This window comes from Sceloporus undulatus, chromosome 3 (genome assembly GCF_019175285.1).
Source record: "Sceloporus undulatus isolate JIND9_A2432 ecotype Alabama chromosome 3, SceUnd_v1.1, whole genome shotgun sequence".
In the NCBI taxonomy this organism is placed as follows: Eukaryota; Metazoa; Chordata; class Lepidosauria; order Squamata; family Phrynosomatidae; genus Sceloporus; species Sceloporus undulatus.
Window position 1 is genome coordinate 27,443,650 of NC_056524.1, and position 25,615 is coordinate 27,469,264.

The following is a 25,615-nucleotide window of genomic DNA, read 5'->3' on the forward strand; positions in this document are numbered from 1 at the left end:
AAAAAAATTTAAAAATGAAGTCATTCTGAACCTGTTAAGCATGTTTAACAGTTTTGAGGAATTGACAGTTTCAGACTAAATAACGATGCAACTAATTCTGTACAGGTTTCAGTGGGTGGAATTTGAACTCTTGTTCCTTGAATACCAGCCATCCAAGTCTAACAGCAATCACTTTGAAACAGAGATTGTTGTCAAATGTTAGCTTTTGTTCCATGGCTGGTTACAGAAAATAAGTTTGAAAACCATGAGAGGAATACATAAACAAAATGCTTAATACAGTAATGTGAGGTAACAAGCAAACAAGTGCAACTATGGCCCGAAACAGATGGGCCAAATGATGTGGTTTCCCGCTGCATTCAGGGCATAGCCTTTAGATGACTCATGCCCCAAACACAACAGGAAACCATGCCAACATTGTGTCTCCCGAGAACCAGGCCAAAAAGGAGTGGAGAAATCCACTCCTTTTGGCAGCCTGGTTCAAAACTGTGGTGGTGGCCCAGATCGAGGCTGGACATGTGCAGTCACTGCAGCCCCAGTGCAAATAGCACCAGTGTGGCTCTGGCGTGGTTTTTTCCAACCCATCTGTTTTGGGTCTCTGTTAGGTTTAAAATGCTAATGTTCCTGTAGTCTTCTTTTAATCCAGATTTAAATATTCAATTTAAACACTAGATCATTTAAGCAATCCCTTCTTTTTTTTCTTTCTTTCTTTCTCTAGAAGCTGCCTTTAAATCATGATCTTTTTGAAGCAGATTCTGAAGCAGAAAGTGACTGGCAAAGTGATTCAAAAGGAGATCAATCTCCAAAGAAGAAAAAGAAAAAACATAAAGAGAAGGAGGACAAAAGCCAGGATGAGATGCAAAAGAAAAAATCTAAATCAGCAAAAGGAAAAGATAGACCTGGACTGGAATGTGAAAATTCCTGTGATAGTTTGGCTTCGGATTCAAAACCGAAAAAAAGGACTTCAGAATCAAGGGAAGATGTGAAAGAGTCCAAAAAGCAGAGGAGGGAGGATGTAAAAGAAACCACTAAAAAGAAAGCAGAAGTCAAAGAAGGGAAGAAAAAATTAAAAGAGGAGTCTAAGAATAAAAGTATGCCAAAAGGAAAACACAGTCCTCATTTAGATCTGGAATCCAGCCCATTGGAGGACTCTTTTTCTCAAGCTGCTGATATTGATGATTTAGACTCAGACAGCAGTGCCGAAAAACATAACACGTGTCCTGAAAAAGAAGAATTAGAAGAGGAAAGGACGCCTTGGGTTTCAGTTCAGCAACCAGACAGTTCATCAAGCACAGATGATAGCTGTGAAGCAAAAGTTAAGAGAAAAAAGAAGAAACACAAAAAATCTGAAGAACGTGAAGATAGTAGAAAAGTTGACAAGTATCTGGAAAAGAAAAGCACACATAGAAAGCATAAGGTACCAGAGAAAGCAAAAGCTGCTGCTGAGCCGGACAGTAAGAGACCAACAACACCTAGCCCTGTGCAAAAAAGTTTGAAAATATCCCCCGATGAGAGAGGGCGAAAATCAACTGATTCCACCGGGGAAGTAAGCAATACAAAACTGAAAAGCAAAGAGGCTAAATTGGGACAGTCCTATGCCAGGGATGTGCTTCAAAAGACAACTGTTGCTGAAGGCAAAGATAAAACTACCAATTGGAGAGTTGGTGAGGAGAAAATGAAAGAGAGGCCTACTCTGCAATCCGTAGCAGAGAGCCTGTTTGAAAAATTTAAACTGGATTCTGACTACAGTAGAGGAGGAACCATTGGCAGCAAGAAGAATCTTTCTAAAAGTGATCTGAGTGCTGAGGACGTCTCCAGAGAAAGAAACACATTGTCTAAGGTAATTTACATGACATAAAGTTTCAGTATCTTATCCTGTTGTCTGTTCTAGATATCTCTTCTCCTCTACTTTGGATGTGAGGGCAATCTGGCTGTGACATCCTTCACCCCATTCTCCTCTGCTTGACCCTTTGGTGTTTTTTGTTTTGTGAGGTATTTTTGGCTCAGTACATCTTCATGTGACTTACTTTGTTCTCCTCCTGAGTTTTAGGAGCAAACATAAAAATTAATATCAACGACCTGTATGTTGTGAAGTCGAAGGCTTTCATGGCTGGCATCCACAGTTTCTTGTGGGTTTTTCAGGCTATGTGGCCATGTTCTAGAAGAGTTTATTCCCGACATTTTCATTCTCTGAAGGTGCCAGCCACAGATGCTGGCGAAACATCAGGAATAAACTCTTATAGAACATGGACACATAGCCTGAAAAACCCACAAAAATGACCCGTATGTTCTTGGTATGTCAATAGCAGGGCAGAGTAAGTAAGAGTAGCCTCAGGATCATGGAGGTAAAGTTTAAAATTCTCCATCTCCCCCCCCCTCCCCTTCACAGTTCTGACAAAATTATTTTTCTGAAGCTTCTGTTTACAAATTAGGGGAAATCCAATAAATAATAATAATAAATAAAACTTTCATTTGTATCTCGCTTTTCTGTAACTGGACAATCAAAACCGCTCACAACATATTAAAATCCACATTTACAACATTGTGTCCCAAATTCCCCACCCCCCCTTAAAACAGGATTAAAACTTGTTACAATTAAAACATCTATTAAAACAGAATTTAAAAAAAGAAAATATATACAGTATGATGAGGACAGAGCGGTGGGCTAATACATAATGTGGGGGGCAGTCATTTTGTGGCCGGGCACTTTTATTCAGGAAAGGCCTTCCAGAAGAGATCCATCTTGACAGCTTTTTTAAAGCTGTCTAAGCTGGCAATTTGACAGATCTTGTCTGGCAGACCATTCCATAGTTTGGGAGCAATTGCAGAGAAGGCCCTTCTGGGAGGTAGCAGTTAGTCTGGTTTTAAAAGGCTGCAATAGATTCCTCCCAGAGGACCTGAGGGTGCAGGGCGGTTTATATGGGAGCAGGCGATCCCTGAAATAGGTTGGGCCCAAGCCATGTAGGGCTTTAAAGGTTATAACCAACACCTTGTACTGTGCCCGGAAACTAATAGACAGCCAGTGAAGAGATTTTAGAACGGGTGTTATTCAGTCACTCCTAGTTTTTCCGGCAACTAGCCTGGCTGCCATATTTTGCACTAGTTGAAGTTTCCAGACTAGGCACAAGGGTAGCCCCATGTAGAGCGCATTACAGAAATCAAGTCGTGAAGTTACCAGTGAATGTACAACATTTGCTAGTTCCTTTTCTTCCAGGAAAGGGTGCAGCTGGCATATCAGCCGGAGCTGATAACAGTTGCTCCTGATCGTTGCATTCACCTGATTTCTCATGTGAAGCGACGGATCTAGGAGCACCCCCAGACTGCGAACACAGTCCTTTGTGGAGAGCGTGACTCCATCTAGTTGCTCAAACTTCCCCATAGCTGCTGCTGATAGAAGAAAGTGATGTATATTACTTAAATGTTTGAGATGTGTGCATTTTCTGCTTTGCTTTGTCTCGGTCTTTGGATAGATGTATACATTGCTTATTAACAAAAGGCTGAGGCTACATCTGCACTGCAGAAATAATCTGGTTTGACACCACTTTAATTGCCATAGCTCAATGCTGTGGAATTCTGGGAACTGTAGTTTGTTGTGGCACTGGAGCTCTGCTGCTGCAATCATCTACAATTCCCAGAATTCAGTAGCATTGAGCCAAGGCAGTTAACATGTTGTCAAACCAGATTATTTCTCTAGTGTGGATGCAGCATGAAAATCCCATCTGTTGCTTTTCTGCTGCAAAGCAATAGGAGAGGAATAATTTGCAGAAGAGAAGGGGAGAGTAAAAAAGAAGGCTGCAGTTGCACTGCAAAAATAATCCAGTTTGACACCACTTTAACTATCATGGCTCAATACTATGGAACTGTTTTGTGAACCGTTTAACCTTCTCTGTCAGAGAGCGCCACAAACTACAATTCCCAGAATTTATTTATTTATTTTATTTTTATCCTCCTTTTCTTCCAAGTTGGGACCCAAGGCAGACCCAAGAATTCATAGCATTGAGCCATGGTGATTAAAGTGGAGTCAAACTAGATTATTTATGTCGTGTGGATGCAGCTGAGGTTGCCTATCTCTTTTTCTTTCTGCACGTTCTCATCTCCAGTTTATCAAATGAATGTTTTTTTCATTAAGTTGAAAAGAGGATGATATTACAGGAGAAAAGTTCAGGCCATAGGAGGGGTCAGTATGCTGCCAAATTAAAATTTAGTTTATCATTAAAGAATACTGTTTTCAGTTTCAGAGGATGAATGGCAAACAATTCAGTCACAATAACAGTATAAATCTATTTACAAAAATTGATTTTAAAATAAGGGATTTTAGTGTTATAACAGAATGCTATTCCCATGTCATATAGTTCAGAACACTGTTTTTATATTTAAACTGTTTTTTCCCAGGAAAAAGAAATTAAAAAAGGTGAAGCAAAAGAGAAACTTCAGAAAAGACTTGAATCTGAAAAGGAAGAAAAGGTCAAAAAAGAACAGAAGGGATTCAAAAGTAAGCATGAAATTCTTAAGGTTATAAAAGCATTTAAATTAAAGGAAAAAAAATCTATCCGGTTTGTGTATTGCAACCATGTTGATTTCATCCACATTTTGTTCAAGTCAGGTGGGTTGGAATCAGATCTGGGCTCATGCAAGGTTAGCATATTGGGAGTTCTCTTCCTCTTCTTCCCAGCGGCAGTCTTTCAGCCACAAATGATGTCTGTTAGGGAACTCTTTTAATGAGAAAAAAACTTGAGGGAGAATGGGTGTGCATATTACTAAATTAATAGCAATGATGCTGTAAATGATTAAGGAGACCTAGACTTTATTTATATTAAGAGCATTCAGCACAGTTCTTGTTTTGACAAGATGTGAGAAGATGTCTCTATCTGCCTGTTTATAAAGGTTAGGAAGAGGTTCTGCTTAACATGGGACTCATCTTCAATAAATAGCTTCTGCTAAGAATACATTTCAGGTTATCCATGAGCAATACTGCTGTGACTCCAGATTGTACATTTTTCTCATAAAAATCAGAAACACTCTTACACATACACACACACACGGCTGTCACATACAGATATTTGAGCCAAATCTCCAAATGGAAGAAAGTGGACTACACAGACCATGTTCTCAAATAAAATGTTTAGGCAAATGGTGTTATTTCTGCTATGACAAATACATGGATCTAATTTTTTTTGCAAGCAGGAAATAACATTATCAATGGCTACTAGTCATCATGAGAGTCAGTGTGGTGTGGTGATTTGAGCATTGGAAGAACAAGTCTGAAGACTAGGGCTCATGGAAATCCATTGGATGACCCAAGTAACACTCTTTCAGTCTCAGAGGAAGGCAAAGGCAAACCCCATCTGAAAAAAAATTGCTAAGAAAATCTTGTGACAGGGTCTCCACAAGTCAGAAATGACATGAACAACAGCACAGTTAGTCATGATGGCTATATGTTGCCCTCAGTGTCAGAGATAATTTGCTTCTCATTACCTGTTACTGGGAAACATTAATGGGTGGGTGCTATTGCACTCACATTTTATCTATTAGCGGCTTCCCATGGGCATTTTGATTTTCTACTGTTAGAACATCTGGCACTAGATAGACCTTTTATCTGACACAGCAGCACTGTCCTGTTCTTATGGGTGCTGATTCTCTAGCTTCCTCCAGTTGTTTCTAAAGAATTCCATAAGCTTTTTGAACTCTACAAATGCAGGTGTGTCTACTATCATTGAACAAAAATGAAAACTGCCAAAATGTCTTGATTGTGAAAAATAGCATTTCAAGGAGTGTATTAAGTCTTGTGGAATGTAAATGAAAAGTAGTGTATGCTTTTTGATGAAACAGTTTGTATAATTTTCTTACATTAAGTATTATGTTAGGTAACAATATACAGTTCATAATAATCCTGTTAACTGTTCTAGGTTTGAAAGAGATCAAGAATGCATTTGATGTATTTAGCATCTCTTCAGAAGAAAAAAGTGAATACTTGGACAATAGAAAAAAAGAAGAGGCAGGACATGACTACAGATCCATAGATGAATTCAGAGCAAAAGACCGACAGTTATATAGCAGGAGCACAAGAGATGAGACAGATACCTGGGCTTATATTGCAGCAGAGGGTGACCGTGATGTGACTGAGGAGACTTCAGGTAAGTTGAAAGTGTGACATTAGAGACAAAAGGCTAATTGAGTTTGATCTCTTTGCTGAAAGCAGGGGCCAGTCCACACACTTGTAGCCCATTCTTTTCCAGAACAAAACAGATGTTGTTGGCTTTTCTGCACCACATTTGCTACTGAGGCCATTCTGGAACCTTGAAAAAAAATCTGTAATTGATAGATGTAAAATATACAACTTAAGGCAGGCAACCTAGTATCCTAGAGATTCTACTTGCTTTTGTTACTATTATTTGCTTAATGAAAAAGTGGCTGTTGGCAGGTCTGCAATTATAAGTTTTCTCATTATGGGACTGTCTGCAAAGCAACATAAATTTATTGTTGCATAAATTTATTGTGATTCCTGATTTGTTTTACTTTTTGGTTCTATCATGTTGTAGTCTAATTACACCAGTGCCCCATCTGCACCAACTCCTAGTTTATTTCTGTTCAGAAGTACAAAATTTGATGCAAGGTTTGTTGTTATTGTTAACTGCTGTCAAGTTGATTTTGATTTAGGATGACCCTATGAATGAGAGATCTCCAAGTCACCCTATCATCATCAACCCTGTTCAGGTCGTGCAGAGTCAGAACTATGGCTTCTTTAATTGAGTCTATCCATCTGGAATGTGGTCTTCCTCTTTTCCTACTGCCTTCTACTTAAGGTGATAGTGTCACCTTAGGGGATCACCATAATTTGGAAACAACCTGGAAGGCACACATCAACAACAGAATTCAGAGACATAGCCATGTTAGTCTGGAATATCAGTATGCAAAGGGATCTTGTACCTTTGAAACTGTAGAAGAGGTTATAGCATAAGCTTTCATAAATTTGGTCTACTTCCTCAGATGTAGCGATGTTATATTATCTTGTAAATTACTATAACTTGGTAACTTGGTTTTTAAACTATATGGTTAGCTGCCTTGTTCGCTGTATGGAAGAACAGTGGGATATAAATCAAAGAAATAAAATATTTCAGGAATGATCCTTATATCTTCATTTTTTTCCCACAGTACATAAACTGTTTTCTCTTTATCCATAAATTATCTTAATATTTCATTTATATACTGCCTTTCCTACAGATTCCACTGATGGCTTACAAAGAAAAAATTACAGTTAAACAAAAACAGCTAACTGCCAGAGTATGAAAGAGCTGTATAAAAAGTGCCAGTGGAATTATAAACAAAATGCCAGGCAACACAGAGAGCAGTCCTTCATTAATCTATAGCATCCTTTGTGTATAGAATCTGCCATGAGTGCTTATGTTGATTTATGTGTGTTTTATTTTGCTGGGGCTGATGTATACAAGGGCCTGTTGGGTGTCAAGTGGTACAGTAGGGGCTAATGTGTTTAATACATGTGCTAGAGCTGCTGAGCTAGCTGCTGGGAAGACCTTGTGGAATGTGGGGGGAGACATTTTACTGTTGCTTGGCTTTATCTATAGGTAGAGGTTTGAAGATGCTCAGGTGGGAGATGGGAAAAACGGTTCGATATTATTATGGTAGGAATAAGTATGCGCCCCAAATATAAGGGGTGGAGTTAATTAATGTGAATGCATTTAATATGCGGTGGTGGGCATGGAATGTTAGATCTGACTTTGATGGCTTCTGTTTCTGATGTCTGCAATAAAAATATTTTGTTTTCACTTCACCAAGACTGATTGATTGTGCATTGGGATAAGAGTTCATTGGTCTTGACGGTATCCTGGTCCTAAATCCTGAAAGGCTTAAAAGAGCAAAGCAACCTTTTGAATTGACCCTGGAAATGAAATGGGATTCAGTGCAGTTGGTACCTTGGAGTAATGTGATCATAATGCCTAGTCCCCGTACAGTTGTATTTTAGACCAGTAGTAGCTTAAAACGTTGACTGCAAAAGCAGGCTATGTATAATGCATTACAGTAGTCTAATGTGGAAATGTCTCTCCAGGTAGAATTACAGCTTGCACAACAACCTAAACTAGTAGAAGGTGTTCCATACCTTGAAATGATTAGTGAACATTTCCAGATTGCAATTGTGCTCCTTTTTTGAGGTGGAACTCCATCCAATGCAGGGTGAAGACCACCAGCATAAAGCTAAGAAGGTTGAACCACCCACAAACAGGGCCTCTGTTAGTTTAGTTTGGGCTTGATTCCTCATCCAGTTTATTGATCTATTTGTTAGCTGTATTCCACAACAAATTGTTTTTCTGTTTGCCTTGGAGTAGGGGAGCAGTGGGATGTATACAATGTGTGCAAAGAGGATTTATTTAGTGATGGCTATATTATTTTTCTCTCTTTCCTATAATTTGAAACGTGGTAGATGCGAAGCAACAAACTGTGAGCTTGGGCATGGACATGCAGTTAGAGTGGCTGTCACTGGAAGACTTTCAGAAGCATCTTGATGGAGAAGATGAGAATCACTTGCCTGTTGAAGTAATATCCTCTAGTGAGTACTAGCTTGATAGATGGAGCATCTTCATACCTTCATTTTTGAAATCTATTTACTCCAATTGAGCTTATTTTATTCTAGCTCAGCTGCGGGATGCTGTTAAAAATGGACACTATGCTACAGTAAAGAAGGCACTTAATTCAAATGAAGAGTATAATCTTGAACAGGAGGTATGTTTTTGTGGAACATATAGTTTAATATTCTTTGGCAAAATATTACAACAAGAATGTAACAATTTGAGGGGTTTAGATAAGTAAAGCAGTGATACACAAATATTCAAAAGTCCTTTTAAAGCAAACATACAGCATCAGTGTTTAGATGTGGTACACTCTAAAGATTTGAACGCTGTCCTTGTAACATAATCCTATGCACAGGTACACAGAAGTAATTCCAATCCATTCAGAGATGCTTGCTGTGTACATCTGTTTAATACTGAGCCCTGTAATGTTTAATTGAATTACAAGCATTTGATTAACTAAAAAGGTGTCCTGATTATTTTGCTGATATGCTTTTTATTTAATTTTAATAGAAGTGTTAGAAAACTATAAATAGTAGACCTCATCTTAAAAGAGACATTTTGCTTTTTCACAAGACGGAATGCTTCTTCTGAAATAGTGGATATGTATGTTGTATTGGGCATTTTAAGGATGCTTTTTCCTACAAAATTGTTTTATTTATATGCACAGTAAGACTGCAATATGGCAAAGTTAACAGTGCAATCTTATATATGCCCAGTTGGAAGTAAGCCCTGTTTTGTTCAGTGGAACCTAGTTCCAGGTAAACATATATAAGACTTCAGTATATAACATGTGCTTAATCAACTGGGGCGGGGTACAGACCACCAGAAAGAGGCACCAGGGAGGAGCCTCTCTTTGCCACGCAGCAGCACCGCAACAGCCAAATTGTGTGACGCTGCAGCACAGCAAGAAAGGAGCAGCTCCCTTTTGCTGTGCAGCTGCACCGCAGCAAACCTGCAAAGACGCCCCGATGGCATCGCAGCTGCGCAGCGTTATTTGGACGTTGCACAGCTGCGACGTCATAGCTGTGCGCGCCATGTGGGTGGTGCTGCGCAGCTGCGAAGCCCTCATTACGTGCGAGGGTTGCCAGGCGTGTGGGCACTCTGCCCACCAGGCAATCCTCACATGTAACGAGGGCGCCACAAAAGCCCATCTGTTGAGGGCCTAAAGTTTTTTTAGCTGTGCGGCAGGTCTTACCATGAGCATTGTCTCAATTGAGATGTATTAGCAGTGGAAATAGCATTTACGTTTCTGTACCGCTTCATAGTGAACTAAGCACTCTCAAAGCAGTTTACAATCTGTAAGCCAATTACGCCCAAAAAGCTGAGTACTCATTTTACTGACCTATGAATGGATGGAAGGCTGAGTCAACCTTGGAGCCCTGGGATCAAACTCACAACATTGTGGCTGCAATACCAGCATTTAACCACTGTACCACCAGGGCTCCTGTATATTGGAGATAGCATTAATATTGGATATATTGGAGGTAGCATTAATATCCTCAGAATATTACTGTAATTGCTAAAGTAAGTTAGAATAATTACTTGACTTTTGTGAGCACATTTCACATTTAATGTGCTCTACACTTCTCTTAGTTGAAATGTGTAAATACATATTAAACTGTTTAGACACGGGGGCACAAATACGGAGTGGTCTGCATCTTTTCATTAATTATTCAGTAACTGATATTATCCCCCTTGTTGCCAGCTATTTGGAATGTTCCCAGAATTGCTAAGATCTGAATGAGGTCTGACAATACCATTAGGGTCTCCAGGCTCCTTCTTCTTCAGCTGGGCTGTCCCCTCTTATGCTAAACCAGCCTGTGAAAAGTATTCCAGGAGAGAAATGGGAGCAGACAATGACAATGCCAGGCATCTGCTCCAGCTTGAGTAATTTTGTTTCATACTCAAGTGTTCAGCTTTCAACACGTCCATGTTCATTAAACATATTAAATAGAAGCACTGAAAATAACACAGATTATTTTCATACTAGTATTAGAATAATATTACCATACCACTTTCCCTTATTTTATTTTATTTATTTTGGAGTATTTATCCCCTGCTCTTCAGCCACAAAGACTCACAGAGTGGCTTACAAGTTTTTTTTAATTAGACAGTTTCCTGCCTTCAGGATTGCAATCTAAATTTCCCTTCAGAATTAATTCATTGAAGAATGGGAAATTATTTCACTTTTTGCTACAGTTTATGCACAATTATGTATACAAAATTTATATATTTGTAAGTGGATATCTGACCATGTGGCTTTGCAAATTATCCTTTGCTAAGCTAGATGTCATCTGTTCCTCAGTGATCAGAGTTGTACCTTGGGTAGCTGTTGTAATTGAAAATCAAACATTAATAAACCGCTGTTGCAGGATTCTAGCGGAATGACTCTTGTGATGCTCGCTGCTGCAGGAGGTCATGATGATATTCTTCGGCTTCTCATCAGGAAAGGGGCTAAAGTTAATTGCAGGCAAAAAAATGGAACAACTGCTTTGATACATGCAGCTGAAAAGGTTGGTTTCTTTTCTTCTTGCTTCTCTTTTTGCTTTTATTTACTCAGGGATTCCCCCCCCCCAAACTCTTGTATCCAGAACAGAGATTTCAAAGAAGCATAGCTGGGAATATGTCCAGCTGCTTAAGTCACTGTGTCTTCCAGACTTCAGGATCAACCAAATTTCATCTTGGAGTTATTGGAGAAACTGGACTACTATGGCTTATATCACATCTGACACTCTGTGGTAAAAAAATTAAACTAATTTCTCCAAGTGGTGCAAAGAATGAATCCTAATAAAGTGGGTTATGTCCCAGCACCATCCTGAGACAGGCATGGAGTCACACGGATCAGCTAGATATTTTTGTTCCGCATTCTTTGCCTCCTCCCTTCATTTCCCCCCTCCCCGCTTAGTCCATGCTAGAATTATTCAAGAACACGCACTCTTTTCTCTACCTCTGCCTTTGTTGGGCTTGCTACTTCTATATTGTCTTGTTTGATTTTTTTTCTCCTTCACCTTATTTTAATCTTGTTATTCCTGTATTTAAGAAATGGAATTTGCTATGGCCTAGGCTGCACATGACATATGGTGCTAAAGAGTTCACTTAATAGGGCTCACTTTAATTACTTTTTATGGCTCTTCACAGCAAGTTAAAAAAAGAGCTTTTCTTTTTCTGTTTGGGTTCAGCATATTCATATGTTAACTTTTTTTTCTTGTAGAACAATCTCACTACAGTAGCCATCCTTTTGGAAGCTGGAGCATATATGAATTTGCAGCAAAATAGTGGTGAAACGGCTTTAATGAAGGTATTATTATTAATATTATTAGTATTAGTATTTCTATCCAGCCCTTGAGGTTCAAAGTAGCTTACAATAATTAAAATCATTGTTAAAAATACAAAAGTTAAAATACAGTTAAACAATTTAAAAAATTAAAACAAAGTTTTATATAAGCATATATAATTAAAATGTATACACACACACCAGCACAACAATTAGCAATATCTAGCGCATTCTGTAAGAAGGGCCTTATATCATCATTCATCAAATGCCTCTAGGGAAAAAAAAATATATGCTGTTAGTATGGCTTTTGATACTTACTATGGTAAATCTGGATATATTTTCCTATGTATAGAGCATTATCTATTAAAATTCATAAATTAGCTTGTCATCTGAAGCATGATCCATGTTTAAATGTTAGAAGTTACCAGAATGGCACTAACCCATGTGTTACATTATTAAGTGACATACATATCTTTGTAGTAATACTACAGCTATAGATTGCACATGAATTTAAGGTTAATAGTGAACATCAGTCTATGGATTCAGTCTCCATATCCTTTCTGTTGATATATTTGGTTAATACTTATTCAGTAAGCTTAGAGTTGGGAGGAAGAAAGGTGGGCAGCAGACTGGGCACTGCGGGAACAGTGAATTTACTATTGATTTTACTGCTACTCCTGCAACTGCTCTAAATTGTAAAGGAGCTTGCTGGAGTTGAAGGGATAATGTCTAGCATCAGGATTTGCTCCTTTACACCTCTGATGTGGCAGCAAATTGAGAGTGGAATTGCTGCCACTGCTCTGGAAAAGTAGATAAATTGTAGTTACTTTTCCAAGTGGAAGATGACTTATCTTTATATCTTTGTGTTATCTATATCTTGGTCTCTGCATTCTGTGCCTAGCAAATACTTCCCAGCCATGGGATGGTGTGAACAGTTTGGCTTGGGTTTCTGCTTTGGAGGAAGTGCACAAAAAACATTTCCGAGTCACACTTTCTGTTGTGGTTCTCTCTGCGGAAATTGTCATGGCATATACTTATCAAGGAAAACACCAAAACATGGCTCAGCAGTGAGGAATTAGACTAACATTTAAGATCCTGGCTCATTTCCTCGCTCATTTCCCAACCTCTCTCTGTTTTCCTCTAGTATTAAGCTTAGAGGTGAAGCCAACTGTTGTTGCTACTGGACCTATAAAGTGGCTTGTTGTTGTTGTTGTTAACTGCCCTGGATTCAACTCATGGTGACCCCGTGGATGGCTTAAAACATCACAAGATCTTTTTCTTTGCATGGGTTTCTATTCCAACGTATGCATATCTAGTCAGTACTGAAGTGCTTTATGTATCAGCTCTTGCTTTCTTACTTCCACATGCAGGCTTGTAAGAGAGGAAATTATGATATTGTCCGTCTTATGATTGAAAGTGGCGCAGACTGCAACATATTATCAAAGCATCAGAACAATGCCCTTCACTTTGCAAAACAGTGTAATAATTTGCTAGTGTATGATCTCCTCAGCAGCCACTTGACTACGTAAGTTCTTGCTTTGGACATGATTTTTATTTTATTTTGTCAATCAACAACTGTAGTTAAGCTTGATGTTTAAGAATGAGGAAGGAACTGTATTTGCTGAACTATTAGTAAAGACCCACGTTTCTTGGATGGCCCTTAGAGAAATTTGCTTAGTAGTAAAAATCAGTCACATTTGGGGAGAGGCAAAATGAACTCACAGTCTGAGAGTATAAGGCAGCTTAATACATTCCTAAGCAAAAATTGGAAAATTTAATCCAAAATAGCTAAAGTAAGCTTGACAGTAGTCAGTTATTTTCTCCATTAAGATACTTTACAGTTGTATTTTACCAAGGGAAAAACTTCATCCCTTTTGTGCTATATATACATTTTAAAAGTTTGACAGTTATAAGGGGTATAACCAAACTAAATGACAGAGAACAAATATATTTGTGCTCTGCTGATGCATTCAGATGTGTTTTTAAAAATAAAAATAAATTTTCATTGCTTTTGAGAAGCATTTGTCACTTTTTAGAATTGTAAGTGTAATAATAGTGAAATAGGGAGGTTTTATTTCTCAGTCGTTTTGTAAAAGTAATGTTCCAAACTGTTGAGGCTGGCTCAGGTAAATCCTCTGCTAGATTTTAGTCTGTTGTGTGAATATGGATTTCGCCCTGCTAAGTGTTGAGAAAATATTTATTTTTATAGTGAAAAAGTATTGAAATTTGTATTATAATTGATCAGAATTAAAGTCACAGTTCTGTTTTTATTGTTTTCCTTGTTTAGAGTCTCACGAGTTGCAGAAGATGCAATCAGAGAATATTTTGAAGCTCGTCTTAGTTTGATGGAGCCTATATTTGATATTGCGTGTCATAGGCTTTGTGAGGGGCCAGATTATTCTTCTGAATTCACCTACAAGCCCCCACAGAGTGTCCCTGAAGGTAGTATTTAAACACATTATTTTCAAACATTAAACTGGAAATCTAAGCCTTTAGGACCATGTTGTTACCATCACCCAGTCTGTGGGCAGATCTTATTCAGAATATTTAGCAGTAAAATATTTGAAGTTATTTAAACTTTACCCAATAGTCCAAAACAAAGAGAAAACAATACAGGTGGAATTGAGGCTGACAGTAATCTTAGAAATTCTGTGGGATCTGAGAGAGCGTAAACTGTGTTAAATTTTAATTTCTTGTGGCATTTTAATGTCTTGGGAATTTTTGAGTTTAATCCCATACTGTCAGTAACAGAGAGATGGTTGTGAAAAAATAAAAGCATGTTCAAAGATTATGGTAAGGATCTTGTAACCAAAATCTGAACGTGCAAAAATTGGATTGACAATTGTTTCCCTGCATATTACACAAATAATAACACTGGCTAATCCCCCCTTCTCATGAGGGCTGTCTTGGGCAGTTCATCATATCTCTGTTCAGATTTCCACACTCCCTTACAATACTCATTCATATCATTATTTACTCACCTTGGCTTTAGACAACATCTTTCCTCCTGCCTTTGTCCCCCAACAACCATCAACCAATATTAAAACTGAACTTGTTACATCATCTCTATAACCACAAAGTTTTGCAATTCTATTGCCATTCTCATACACAGCTTGCTTATACAATGGGACCTCAGTATCCATGTACACGCCACAACTGGGAACAGCAGTGGCTGTCCCTAATGGCGGCTCAGCGATGTGCATGTGCTGCAATTGGGGATAACACATCCTTGTTGTCCATAGATGCTTGAATCCATGGGTGGCAAGTCCATGGATACCAAGGTCCCACTGGACCCTGCACTCCACTCCACACATCTGAAGAAGTTTATGCTATCGGCTTCTTTCAGTTTGTCTCAGAAATGCTACCAGATTCTTTTGCATTCTAAAAAATTAGTTCAGAGATATAAACGTGTTAGTCTGTAGAATTAGTATTAGAGAAATTTTGTAGCACCTTAAGAGACTAACTGGAAGAAAGTAAGAAGTTGGCAGCATGAGTTTTCATAGACTTCAGTCTACTTCTTCAGACACTTTTGGTGGAGTGGAAGCTTGCCCTCCTGTCTGTCCCTAGATTCCACTCCACCAAAAGCATCTGAAGTAGACTGAACTGTACAAAAGCTCATGCTGCCAACTTATTACTTTCTTTCAGTTAGTCTCTCAGGTGCTACAAAATCTCTCTAATAAAAAAATAGTTCTTATCAGGTTATTTACCCTCTTTGGTCTGAGCATTCTTTTGAATCAGCAGATCATGTTTGTGGATCACAAACGCATGCTGTTTTGGGAATGTTACTTAAAGTTAAGTAAAATGTTCAAAGTAGATTTTAAGGCTTTTCACTGTTTGTACAGTCTCTGAAGGCTTGATTGTTTTTCTGCAGGATCTGGAATTCTCTTATTCATTTTCCATGCAAACTTCTTTGGAAAAGATGTTATTCCTCGGCTCTGTGGACCATGCAGTGTGCAAGCTGTGGTTCTGAATGACAAATTCCAACTGCCTGTGTTCTTGGTAAATTTTTCTTTCTTTTTTTCTTTTTGTTTATCTGTACAGTACTTTTTCAAAAATATCAAGTGCTTTCTCCAAACTTAGTACATATTTTTACCAAAAAAATTATATTGACCAAAAACAAAAGAATGCCAATTCAAACTGAATATTGCTCTGTTGCATGATAATTATGCTTAATATTTGAAGAACTTTTTAAAAATGCAGAGCCAAAAGATGCCAACTATGTCCCTTTTTCAGATTAATGGAAACTGACATGTAATATTTCCGCATATATAAATATGAGAACTTTTAAGCATTATTTATTATACACTGATTGCCTGCACAGATTTCTTTTGTAGGATAATTTCACTGAGTCCAGTCTATAAGGATTTCTAAACATTTACCTTCAGTGATACCTTAACAGAAAGAGAATATGACTGTTGCAGTTAGCATGTTCCATAGATTTATCCACAGCTTTGTACTTCTATCATGCCAAATTGATTTCGTAAAGATAGTTTAAATTTACAGGTGGTCCATGTATTACATAAAGGATCTGTTCCAAGTTCCCTCCTGTAATGATTTTCACATACAGTCTTGGATGCTATTTTTCTTAAATGAAATGAACAATGAAGTATTCTCTCTAGGCATTTTCTAGGTCCTCCAGCATGGTTTCATGATATGCTTCTGCCAGAGGTTGACCCTAGAGTCCTGCTGGAGGACCTAGAGATTTCTAGAGAGGACACTTATCTAGGCATTTTCTAGGTCCTCCAATATGACTCTCTTGTCAATATCCAGCAGAAGCATACCATAGAATCATGCTAGAGAACTTAAAAAATGCCTAGAATAATATATTTTTCTGACCCATGTAAATGAACTCATGTCGTATGACCTCACATAATACACGGTACTATTGTACTTTTCTTTATTACAGTGAGCCAACCACATTGGTGGGCTAGCCGCCCAAAGATTGGAGCTCCCTTGGATCAGCTAGCCCCATATTAGCTAATCGCTATGTATGCTTGCAGGCATGTTGACGCAGGTGTATACACATTGCTGTCCATTAGCTAATATGGACTTGAGCTCCCGTGTTTTTTTCTTATCCATGAGGACAGGCTAGAATCAGATGGGAAATGCCCACTGTATTTAGGTAGCACTGCTAGATGCTAGTTATAGAATGCTTTCAGATTAGAGGGTGGGATATAACAGCGTAAGGAAAAAATAAATTGTGTAGGTCATATTTGTAATGAGGTGTGTCTCAGAGTTGTTCCATCAGTGTTTTATGTATATTGACTGGCTAATTGTCGGCTCCCCTACCCCATCCCTTGTAAATCATGCTGATTTTTTCATGCTGGCTTGCTTGGGCACTACTGCTTGAACATACAAATATATATATACACTTGTATTTGTGTCCACTTATTACACTGTTAGCCTCTAAAGAGTGAATGTGATTGTTTCTTTGTTCCTGCAGCCCTTATGCAGTCTGAAATGGCTTTTTTCATATGGTACACACTAATTTATGTCTGTTTTATATCTCTTCTGTTCCTTAAGACTGCTGTAAACTTAGGGGTTTCAGCTTCATGCCCTGTCCTTACCCAGGTTTGGTTTTAACACCCAGCTGGTAAAGTAGTTCTATCAAAGCTAAAAAATATACTCATCATTTGTAAATCTGTAGCCCTGATACATCCATAACTCTTACCAGAGGAGCAAGGAGTCCTTTGTGTCACAAGGGCAGAATTGGATCCAAGGAAGCATACAGGCGAATTGCCTGCCAACAGTGGATGTCACCTATTATTACTAAGTGTTTCTCTTTCACACAAGCACACAACAACAACCCATGTTGTCTCTCATTCATCCCACTCCCAAGAATTTCCCTCAAGTCTCCAGGTATCCCAGTGGACACTGCTTTAAAGCAGTGTATACTTTTTTTTAGGGGAGGCAACAATGGAAAACTGTTATGTATGATCCACAACTGATAGAGAAAAGGAGTTATTTCCTGCCTGGAGAGAGAGGAGTTGAAGCCTAGGGAAGAAGTCAGTGGGCTATAGGGGGACCTGTCAGGGGCTTTATCTGGCTTACAGGCTGAAGGTTCCCTGTGTCAGCCTGTTGCGCCTTCTAATGGAGGACCTTAGTTTCGCTATGATTTTTGTGAGAAAGTTGTTTGACTGTAGTGCACCATGTCATTAAGCATTGATAACCTATCAAATAGCAAGAAATATATCCTCAGGAATGGGGGGAGGGGGAGGAACCTCCACCCATGGCCTAATCTGGTTTCCTCTGCTCCCAAGCCCTCTCCATAGGGTTGGGGAAAATCTCCTAGTTATCTCCTGTCACTGGTCAACATTGTGGGTTGCTCTGCATGCCAATCTTTATCTCAGTCGTGAGGAAAGCAGCATGCCAAGCTTGAGGTTTTTTAGTTGGGGTTATGTAGTTGAGTCCTGATGGGGAGGAGACAAGAGGAACAAAATTGGGTCCCTGGCTGAAAGGCTGTACATTGAAACCATTATTGACACTGGGAGGTAAGGACATGCCTTCTGAAACCATCCAAACCACAGAAGGGCTGCAGAGTAGAGAATTAGGCCCCTACCGTAGCATGGTTCCCTACCTCTTACCTGGAATCTACTATATATTTCTTTATATTCCTGTTTGGCACCTGCTTGAGTGAGCTTTGAGTTGGCTGCATTGTCTTACCATTCTACAAGAATACAATTCCAGTTTTCTTGTTAAAAAGAAACTTGTATCAGATTAATTTAAATTTACATAGTGAGAATCTCCAGTGTCAAACAGAAGAATCTTTAGGGTGCAAGTTTCAGGTAGCTGGAAGATAAGCAATAGCTATTTTCCTAGGAATGTGCTCCCTGCAAGCAGCATCTGAAGGGTACTGTTGCTCACTGCATGTAATTCAGCTCCATACCTAGAGTAGCCAGGTAGCCCATTACTTCCTTCTCATCATCTCCCCTCCCTCCCAGCGCCACAGAGCCTGCCATCCTGGCTGGACAGAGCAGCTCACTCAAATGACCATCAAGGTGAGTGGCTAGGCTAAGACCTGCTCTGGCCTCAATGCCATGCCTATCCAGCCTCATGTGTTCCCTGTCTTTGGACATATTTGAGTAGCTACATGCACAGGCTGCTCCTTCTTGCACAAAGAAGCATAGAGCAAGGCTCCTTTCCCTCCATGCTAAGTGGATTCTTTTGGTCTGAATCATTAAGAACACATGACCACTGCGTTGGTCCATGCCAATGATGTCTCTAATGCTGCAGTTTAAAAGCAACGTGTGTTTTAATTTTGAGTTTGCTGTGAATTTTGCTATTAATGGCTGGAATCCTGTACGGTAGTTAAATTTCCACAAGTGGGCTTACATTATGTGGGAATTAGAGTTGAGTAGTTGCCATAATCCAGTAGAGGGCTGCTGTTACTTAATTAGGTACGGGAGTCAGCAATGTGACCAATGTGCATCAGGACTGATGTGGTACAGTCCCTGATGCGATATGGATCCCCCAGTGTGCATTGTGTAATGGAACACATGCCTCTGTCCTATTGCATATCTTTGCAGTTCAGTAACTGGGTTTCTTAGCACATCTGCTACATAGTTAAGTACATGTAAAGCTATGTTACACAGAGAGAGATACAGGATTCTGGCCTGTATTTTATGTTGCTTTTGATTTTATTTATAGTTTTATAATTTTTTTTAATCTAATTGTTCATTGTATGTTTCTCAGATAACTTGTTATAGGACAAAATGCAATTGTTGTAAATAAAATCCTTTTTCCATAGTGGCCAATCAGATATCTTGGTGGGATGGGGACCCATATGAAGATATTAGATCTTTCTCATTTAAGCTTTCTGGAAATTCACATTCAGTGTCATAATGCCTTTGAACAGGAAGGTTTTATTCAGCCACTTGATTCACAGCCTCCCTCTCTTGACAGAAAGTCAGGACCTGAACACCCATCCTCTAAAGGAACGCCTTGAAGGGCTGGCAACCCTGCCGCTAGATGCTGAATATGCTGTCCATTATGCTAGAGCTCCCATAGTCAGGCATTAAATTTATGCTGTTGTGATGGGCTGAGCAGGTGAACACCGGTTGAAACCACACAAGCGTGAGAGAAAACAAAAGCTATCCTCCCATAAACCTTATTTAATATATAGTCACCTGACCAATTTTTTTTCAAGTGCAACAATACAATGCAAAGTTTTTGCTCTGTCATGTCATCTCTTAAAATAATTCCCTTGGTAGGCAATTAAGAAAAGCAGTTATGCGGGTGAGAAGTTAATTTTGTCCTCCTGCAGACCACCTGTTTGGCCAGAAGCACAATGCCATTTAGGACACACAACCATTTGTTCTTCTCTTTCTTTTAAATTTTAGGATAGTCACTTTATTTATTCCTTCAGTCCGATCCCAGGCCTTAACAAGCTCTTCATAAGGTTGGTAGAAGCTCCTACTGCCAAGGTAAGAAATGTAAATGTGTGTGAGTGTACACATGCTTTGAATTTACCTTTCAGAGAAAAAATGATTGACTAGATTCCACTAAAACAAGTCTGTAGCTACAATCAGGAATGGCTTAGTGTGGCATAGGTGTTCTGCATGCAGAACTGAACGTTATTCTGAACTATTCTCTGGATGGCACAGAGAAGCAGTCCACATATCTGGGTTGTTCCCTGCTTGCCAGCAAATGCTGCAGGAGTTACCAAACCCACAGTTCTTTTCAGGTAGTAACCATTAGCCTGTATCCTGTGGCACATCCCTATAACCAGCTGTGAAGCAATTAAATCATCTGCTAAAAGCCGTCTCAGCCACTCAGGTAATAATTTCAGTGGTTCTGCAGTAGTTTGGTGAGGAGGGTTTGGTCACTGCAGAGGGAAGATGTATCAGCTTCTGCAGCAATGTTGGCTGACATTTAGGCATGTGTATACCACTAACATGATGCCAATGGAGGCCTAGTATATTCTGCATTTTTATTTATCTATAAAACCATGTTTATACTCAGTTTGTCCCTAAAAAGTACCCCCCCAAAAACAATGTTGAGGTAAGATAATGCAGGTGAGCTCTTCAAAGAATGCTCTTAATATTTTGTTCATGTTCAGGATACATGTGTAAAACGTGTTGGATGTGTGTTATTTAAAGGAGCATATTCTCCCATACAAACCTACCTCTTTCTCCCATAGAAATGCCTTATAGAAACATGGGAGCCTCTCTGTTGACTGCGCCCAGACTCTGGAACTCCCTACCCAGAGCAGTTAGACTGGCTTCCTTCTTTCAGGCCTTTGGAAATGTGATGTGTTGGACTTTATCTGTTGTTTTTAAAATGTTTCATTTTTACTTACTTTTATACTTCTGAGAGTTTAATTGCTTCTTAATTTTAGTATACTATGAATTTTTAACAATGCTGTTTTAACTGTTGTAAGCCACCTCGAGTCTCAATTTAGAAAAAAAGCCAGGATATAGATACAGTAAATATAATAGCATGAATATAATTTTAAAAATATTATATGAAGTACAGTAACATGAAAAGAAGGCCAGAGAGCTTTCAAATGGTGTATGTCATAAGTGGGCAATGTGTGGCCCTTCAAATTTGATTAGATTGCAGCTCCCCTCCTATCTAGTCAGAATAGTCAGTGGCAAGGAATATTGGAAGTTGCAATTTTATGTCTTCTGTAGAGCCATGCTTTTCTCATCCATGGTGTATGTAGGCTTGAGTATATTATCAATGATGTCTTTAATGCATTTGGTTGGAAGGATCATCTAATCACTTGTACTTTCTCTCTTACAGGTGAAGTTGCTGATAGGTGCATACAGAGTACAGTTGACCTCATGAACCTAACACTGATTGTATTTTTTATTGGAATATACTTTCCTTTTTGCGTCTGATCAAGCAGTTTGGAACTCCTGATGCATTCAATATGATGTTTGTGCTACAACCTCTGTTTATTTTGACTCCATTTACATGTGAAACATCATACTAGTAGAAGATGGGGTGCTTAAGAAACTGGATAAGATGGTTTTATTTTATATAGATATAACTGTATTTGTGCCAATAACTATAATTCCATTTCTAAGTTGGAAAGTCCAGACTGCGTATCTCAGCATTTCCACAATGTGGAATGGTGCAAACACCTTAAGATAAACTATAATTTTTAAAAGCCAAGTTCTTGATTTTAAAGGCTAAAAAAATTGTCCTGACTTCTTTGTTTATATTTAAACTGTCATTTTTTTTTTAGCAAGAAGAACTAAATTTGTTATTGCTGTTACACAGGAAGATAAACAGTATTTCAGCTTTGATGTAACAATTAGGGCTTAAACATAAGATTAATACAAGTTGGGCTAGCAGTTGGTTAGTTTGTTCAAAAAAAAAAAACTGGGCAGAATGATGAAATTTACTGTTCCTGATAAAGGTTTAGCAGGTATTAAATAGCATTATAGGTACTTTCAGGCTTTTTTAAAGGTAGACCATATGTATAGATTTATTCTAATCTTGTACTGCTGTGTATTGCCCCTGAAGGATTAATCTTTTGCCCTCATTGATTCATGTTTATTATAGTAGTTCAGTGTTAATAAAAATGTAAAACATAGTTTGTGAGTAAATTTCTTGTGTAAAATTAAACATCATTAGGCAGATCTCAGATTTTGTGTTTTGCACCAAGTAGTAGGAGAGAATCAGAGTTACATGGCTGAGCAAATAAATGGACTGAAGTAAAGCAGATATTGGAGCCACTCCAATTTACACAATGAGCAGGCTGTCTTTAGCAGGTACAGTGCGGTCCACTTATGATCCAGTTTCCTACATAGCTACTGACAAAATGAGTTGCAGATTGAGGTAAATTAGCACTATGTGATCATAGAGGGAAAAGTTATACCAAAGTAGAAAAAAATGGCAGGCATAATGTTAGTTAAAAAAGACAAAACAGCATCTACACATCTGATTTTAAATATTTATTAATAAATACTGCTCAAAAGTACATAGCACTTTAGATTCATACTGAAGAAACAAAAACAAAAAGATCGTTCCTTGATCGCAAACAGCTTGCCATCCAAAACAACTGGAGGAAAAAAGAGAAAGGGAGAAGCATAAACCAATGAAGCTTACTGTACTTATACTTTGGGCACAGATTTAGTCTAGCGAACTAATAAAAGCATGTCAATATTACCACAGGATACTTGTTTTCTTCTTCAGATCCGAGGACAGTACAACATCAACAGGCTTATGGCTGTAAACTCCATGAAGAATTCTTCAGAGAAAACACTGAATTTACAGCTCTATACCAACTTTTCAAAACAATGAGAAGCATAAAAATGATATGCTATACCCATTTAACTCTCTCTAAATTTATTCAGATGAAGGCATTATTTTAACACATCTTTGTTTGGATTCCAACTTTTTATAAAAAAAACACTGAATCCTATTGTTAGCCACAACTACAAAAGACCCATCGAATCAATAGGATTCACCTGTGTGTTGATTCATCATTGAACAGCTGATGCTGTAGATCTGCTTTAGCTGAAATGATTCAACATTCAGGCCTTTGAAAAAGAAATTAACATACAGTTGGTCCTGGACATTCGCAGCTTTGACTTTTATGAACTGCATGCATGCCAACATGTTTGTGGTCTGAAGAGCAGGCATTAATGCTAAACATAAATGACTGGTATTGGTGATCAACTAGGGCTGGCATCACCTAGTGAAGTAATTCATATCCCACCCCATACAGATTCCTTGATCATGTTTTTTTGTATTAATGTTACTCATAAATCGTAATTCCCATATATGACTGAATTTTAACGGTCAGTTGTGATATAAACAACTAGTACAATTAAAATGTTACCTTATACCTGTGATGGTGAACCTATGGTGACACACAATGCCATTCCACCAGGCCCAGGCCAGGAGAAGGAAGAACAGGCACACACGTACCCATTCCTCCTCCTCCCTGCCTTGTCTTGGCCTCCAGCTGTCTCCAAGACAGTTGGAAGCCAGAAAATGGCACTGGAGAGAAGGAGCCAGAAACACGTGCCTCTGGGGCTCCTCCTCCTAGCCCTCTCCCAGCCTTTAGCTGCCTTTTCAAGAGAGCTAGAGGCGGGAGAGGAGGAGCAACCAGCACATGCCAGTGGCTCCTCCCCAGAGACCTTTGCTGGCCTCCAGCTATCTCCAGAGAGACAGCGGGGGCAGAAAAAGGCCCACAGGGAGGAGGAACGGGTGCATGCCCAGTCCTCCTCTTTCCCATTTACCTTTCCTGACCTCCAGAGGGCCCGTTTGGGGTCAGGAAAGGCCCAGGAAGGGGAGGACTGGGCCCCTGCCGATCGCTCTGCTCCCACCATGAGCCTTTGCTGACCCACAACTATCTCTCAGAGACAGCTGGGAGCCAGGGAAAGGGTGGGGGGAGAAGCCCCGCCTTCAGCATGTGAACCTAAAATGGTTCACAATCACTGCCTTGTATCATATGCACAGCCTAAAGGTACTGACATATACATGGTGCAATCCACACATCCCTAGTGACACCACTGCTGGTGATGAGATTTAAAGGGTTAAATGGCTCCAGACTTTCTTAAAGGGTCTCATCAGTGGGAGAAAACGACAGGAATATCTGCATGCTTAAGTTGCCTTTATGTTTGTGGATGTCCTTCTCTGGGTGCTGCAGGGGTTGCTATTCTCTTCCTCCCTCTGTAGCATCGAAACCCACTACCCTGTCGTTATGAAAAGCCCTTGAAGCTCCCACACACAGCCATCCTATGCCTCACAGCAAGCAGGTAAGCTAGAAGCAGTTGGCTTCATCAGCGCTGGGATCTGCCAGGGTCCTCCAGGGGTCTTTGTGCTGTTGGAATCCATATGCTTCTCCAAGCCTGCCTGCGCACCACAAAGCACAGAACAATCATGCAGGACAGCTTCAGAGACTTTGCATTAAATCAGGGGGGAAATATATGGTTCAGTGTAGAATAGATCTACATGCAGATATTGATGGTATACTGAGGGATGTAGGAGCCCTAGCAGACCACAAGCTGAACCTAAGTCAGTAAGTTGATATAGCAGCCAAGAAAGCAAAGCAAATCTTGGTTGCATCAACAGAAGTATAGTGTCTAGACCAGTACCACTGCATTGTGCTTTGGTCTGGGCTCACCTGGAATACTGTGTCCAGTTCAGGGCACCTCAATTCAAGAGGGATGTTAACAAGCTGGAGCGTATCCAGAGGAGGGTGACCAAAATGGCGAAAGGCCTGGAAGACATGCCCTATGAGGAGCAGCTTAGAGAGCTGGGTATGTTCAGCCTGATGAAAAGAAGGTTAAGAGGGAACATGATAGTCATGCTGAAATATATGAAGGTATGTCATATCAAAGACAGAACAGGCTTGTTTTCTATGGCTCCAGAGACTAGGACAAGGAGCAATGGATTCAAACGACAGGAAAAGAGATTCCATCTAAATCTCAGGAGGATCTAGTTGTTCGACAGTGGAACACACGCTCTCAGAGTATGGTGGAGTCTCCTTCTTTAGAGGTTTTTAAACAGAGGCTGGATGGCTGGATGCTTTGATTGGTATTCCTGCATGGCAGGGAGCTAGACTGGATGGCCCTTGTGGTCTCTTCCAATCTTATGATTCCAAGATTGAAGCTCCTGTTTGAAAACAAGGAAAGAGCCACCTCCAGTTGGCACTCTAATTGTGGAATTACCTCCCATTGGAAGCCGAACTGGAAGTATGTATTTTCCCTGGAAGAAGATTAACCATCCATTATGAAGCCAAGCCCTCCCTCCAGTCCATCTGCCTTGGTCCAGCCCTTGGAGGTTGAGAGGAACTGTT

The 25,615-nt window shown here is 39.4% G+C and overlaps 2 protein-coding genes across 8 annotated transcripts in view; one reads left to right on the top strand and one right to left on the bottom strand.

Moving 5' to 3' along the window:
* Positions 1-22,399, top strand: part of MPHOSPH8 (M-phase phosphoprotein 8) — a 68,998-nt gene extending 46,599 nt beyond the window's left edge. Inside the window, exons 15-26 of the mRNA XM_042457251.1 lie at positions 716-1,837; positions 4,390-4,489; positions 5,904-6,131; positions 8,435-8,560; positions 8,645-8,733; positions 10,955-11,095; positions 11,794-11,880; positions 13,227-13,381; positions 14,144-14,298; positions 15,728-15,855; positions 20,196-20,279; positions 21,601-22,399. Coding sequence (XP_042313185.1) covers positions 716-1,837; positions 4,390-4,489; positions 5,904-6,131; positions 8,435-8,560; positions 8,645-8,733; positions 10,955-11,095; positions 11,794-11,880; positions 13,227-13,381; positions 14,144-14,298; positions 15,728-15,855; positions 20,196-20,279; positions 21,601-21,645 — 2,460 coding nt within the window. The 3' untranslated portion in view covers positions 21,646-22,399. The remainder of the gene's footprint in view (positions 1-715; positions 1,838-4,389; positions 4,490-5,903; positions 6,132-8,434; positions 8,561-8,644; positions 8,734-10,954; positions 11,096-11,793; positions 11,881-13,226; positions 13,382-14,143; positions 14,299-15,727; positions 15,856-20,195; positions 20,280-21,600) is intronic.
* A 348-nt stretch (positions 22,400-22,747) lies between these two features.
* The window catches only part of PSPC1 (paraspeckle component 1), a 73,163-nt gene continuing 70,295 nt past the window's right edge, over positions 22,748-25,615 (bottom strand). For 2 of the 7 annotated variants that reach the window (XR_006102846.1, XR_006102839.1), the window contains one exon: positions 22,748-25,087. The gene's annotated coding sequence lies outside the window, so the exon portion shown is untranslated. Of the gene's footprint in view, positions 25,088-25,298; positions 25,432-25,615 lie in introns of those variants that run through there. The other 5 variants (XR_006102842.1, XR_006102841.1, XR_006102843.1 and 2 more) reach the window with 5 other exon arrangements.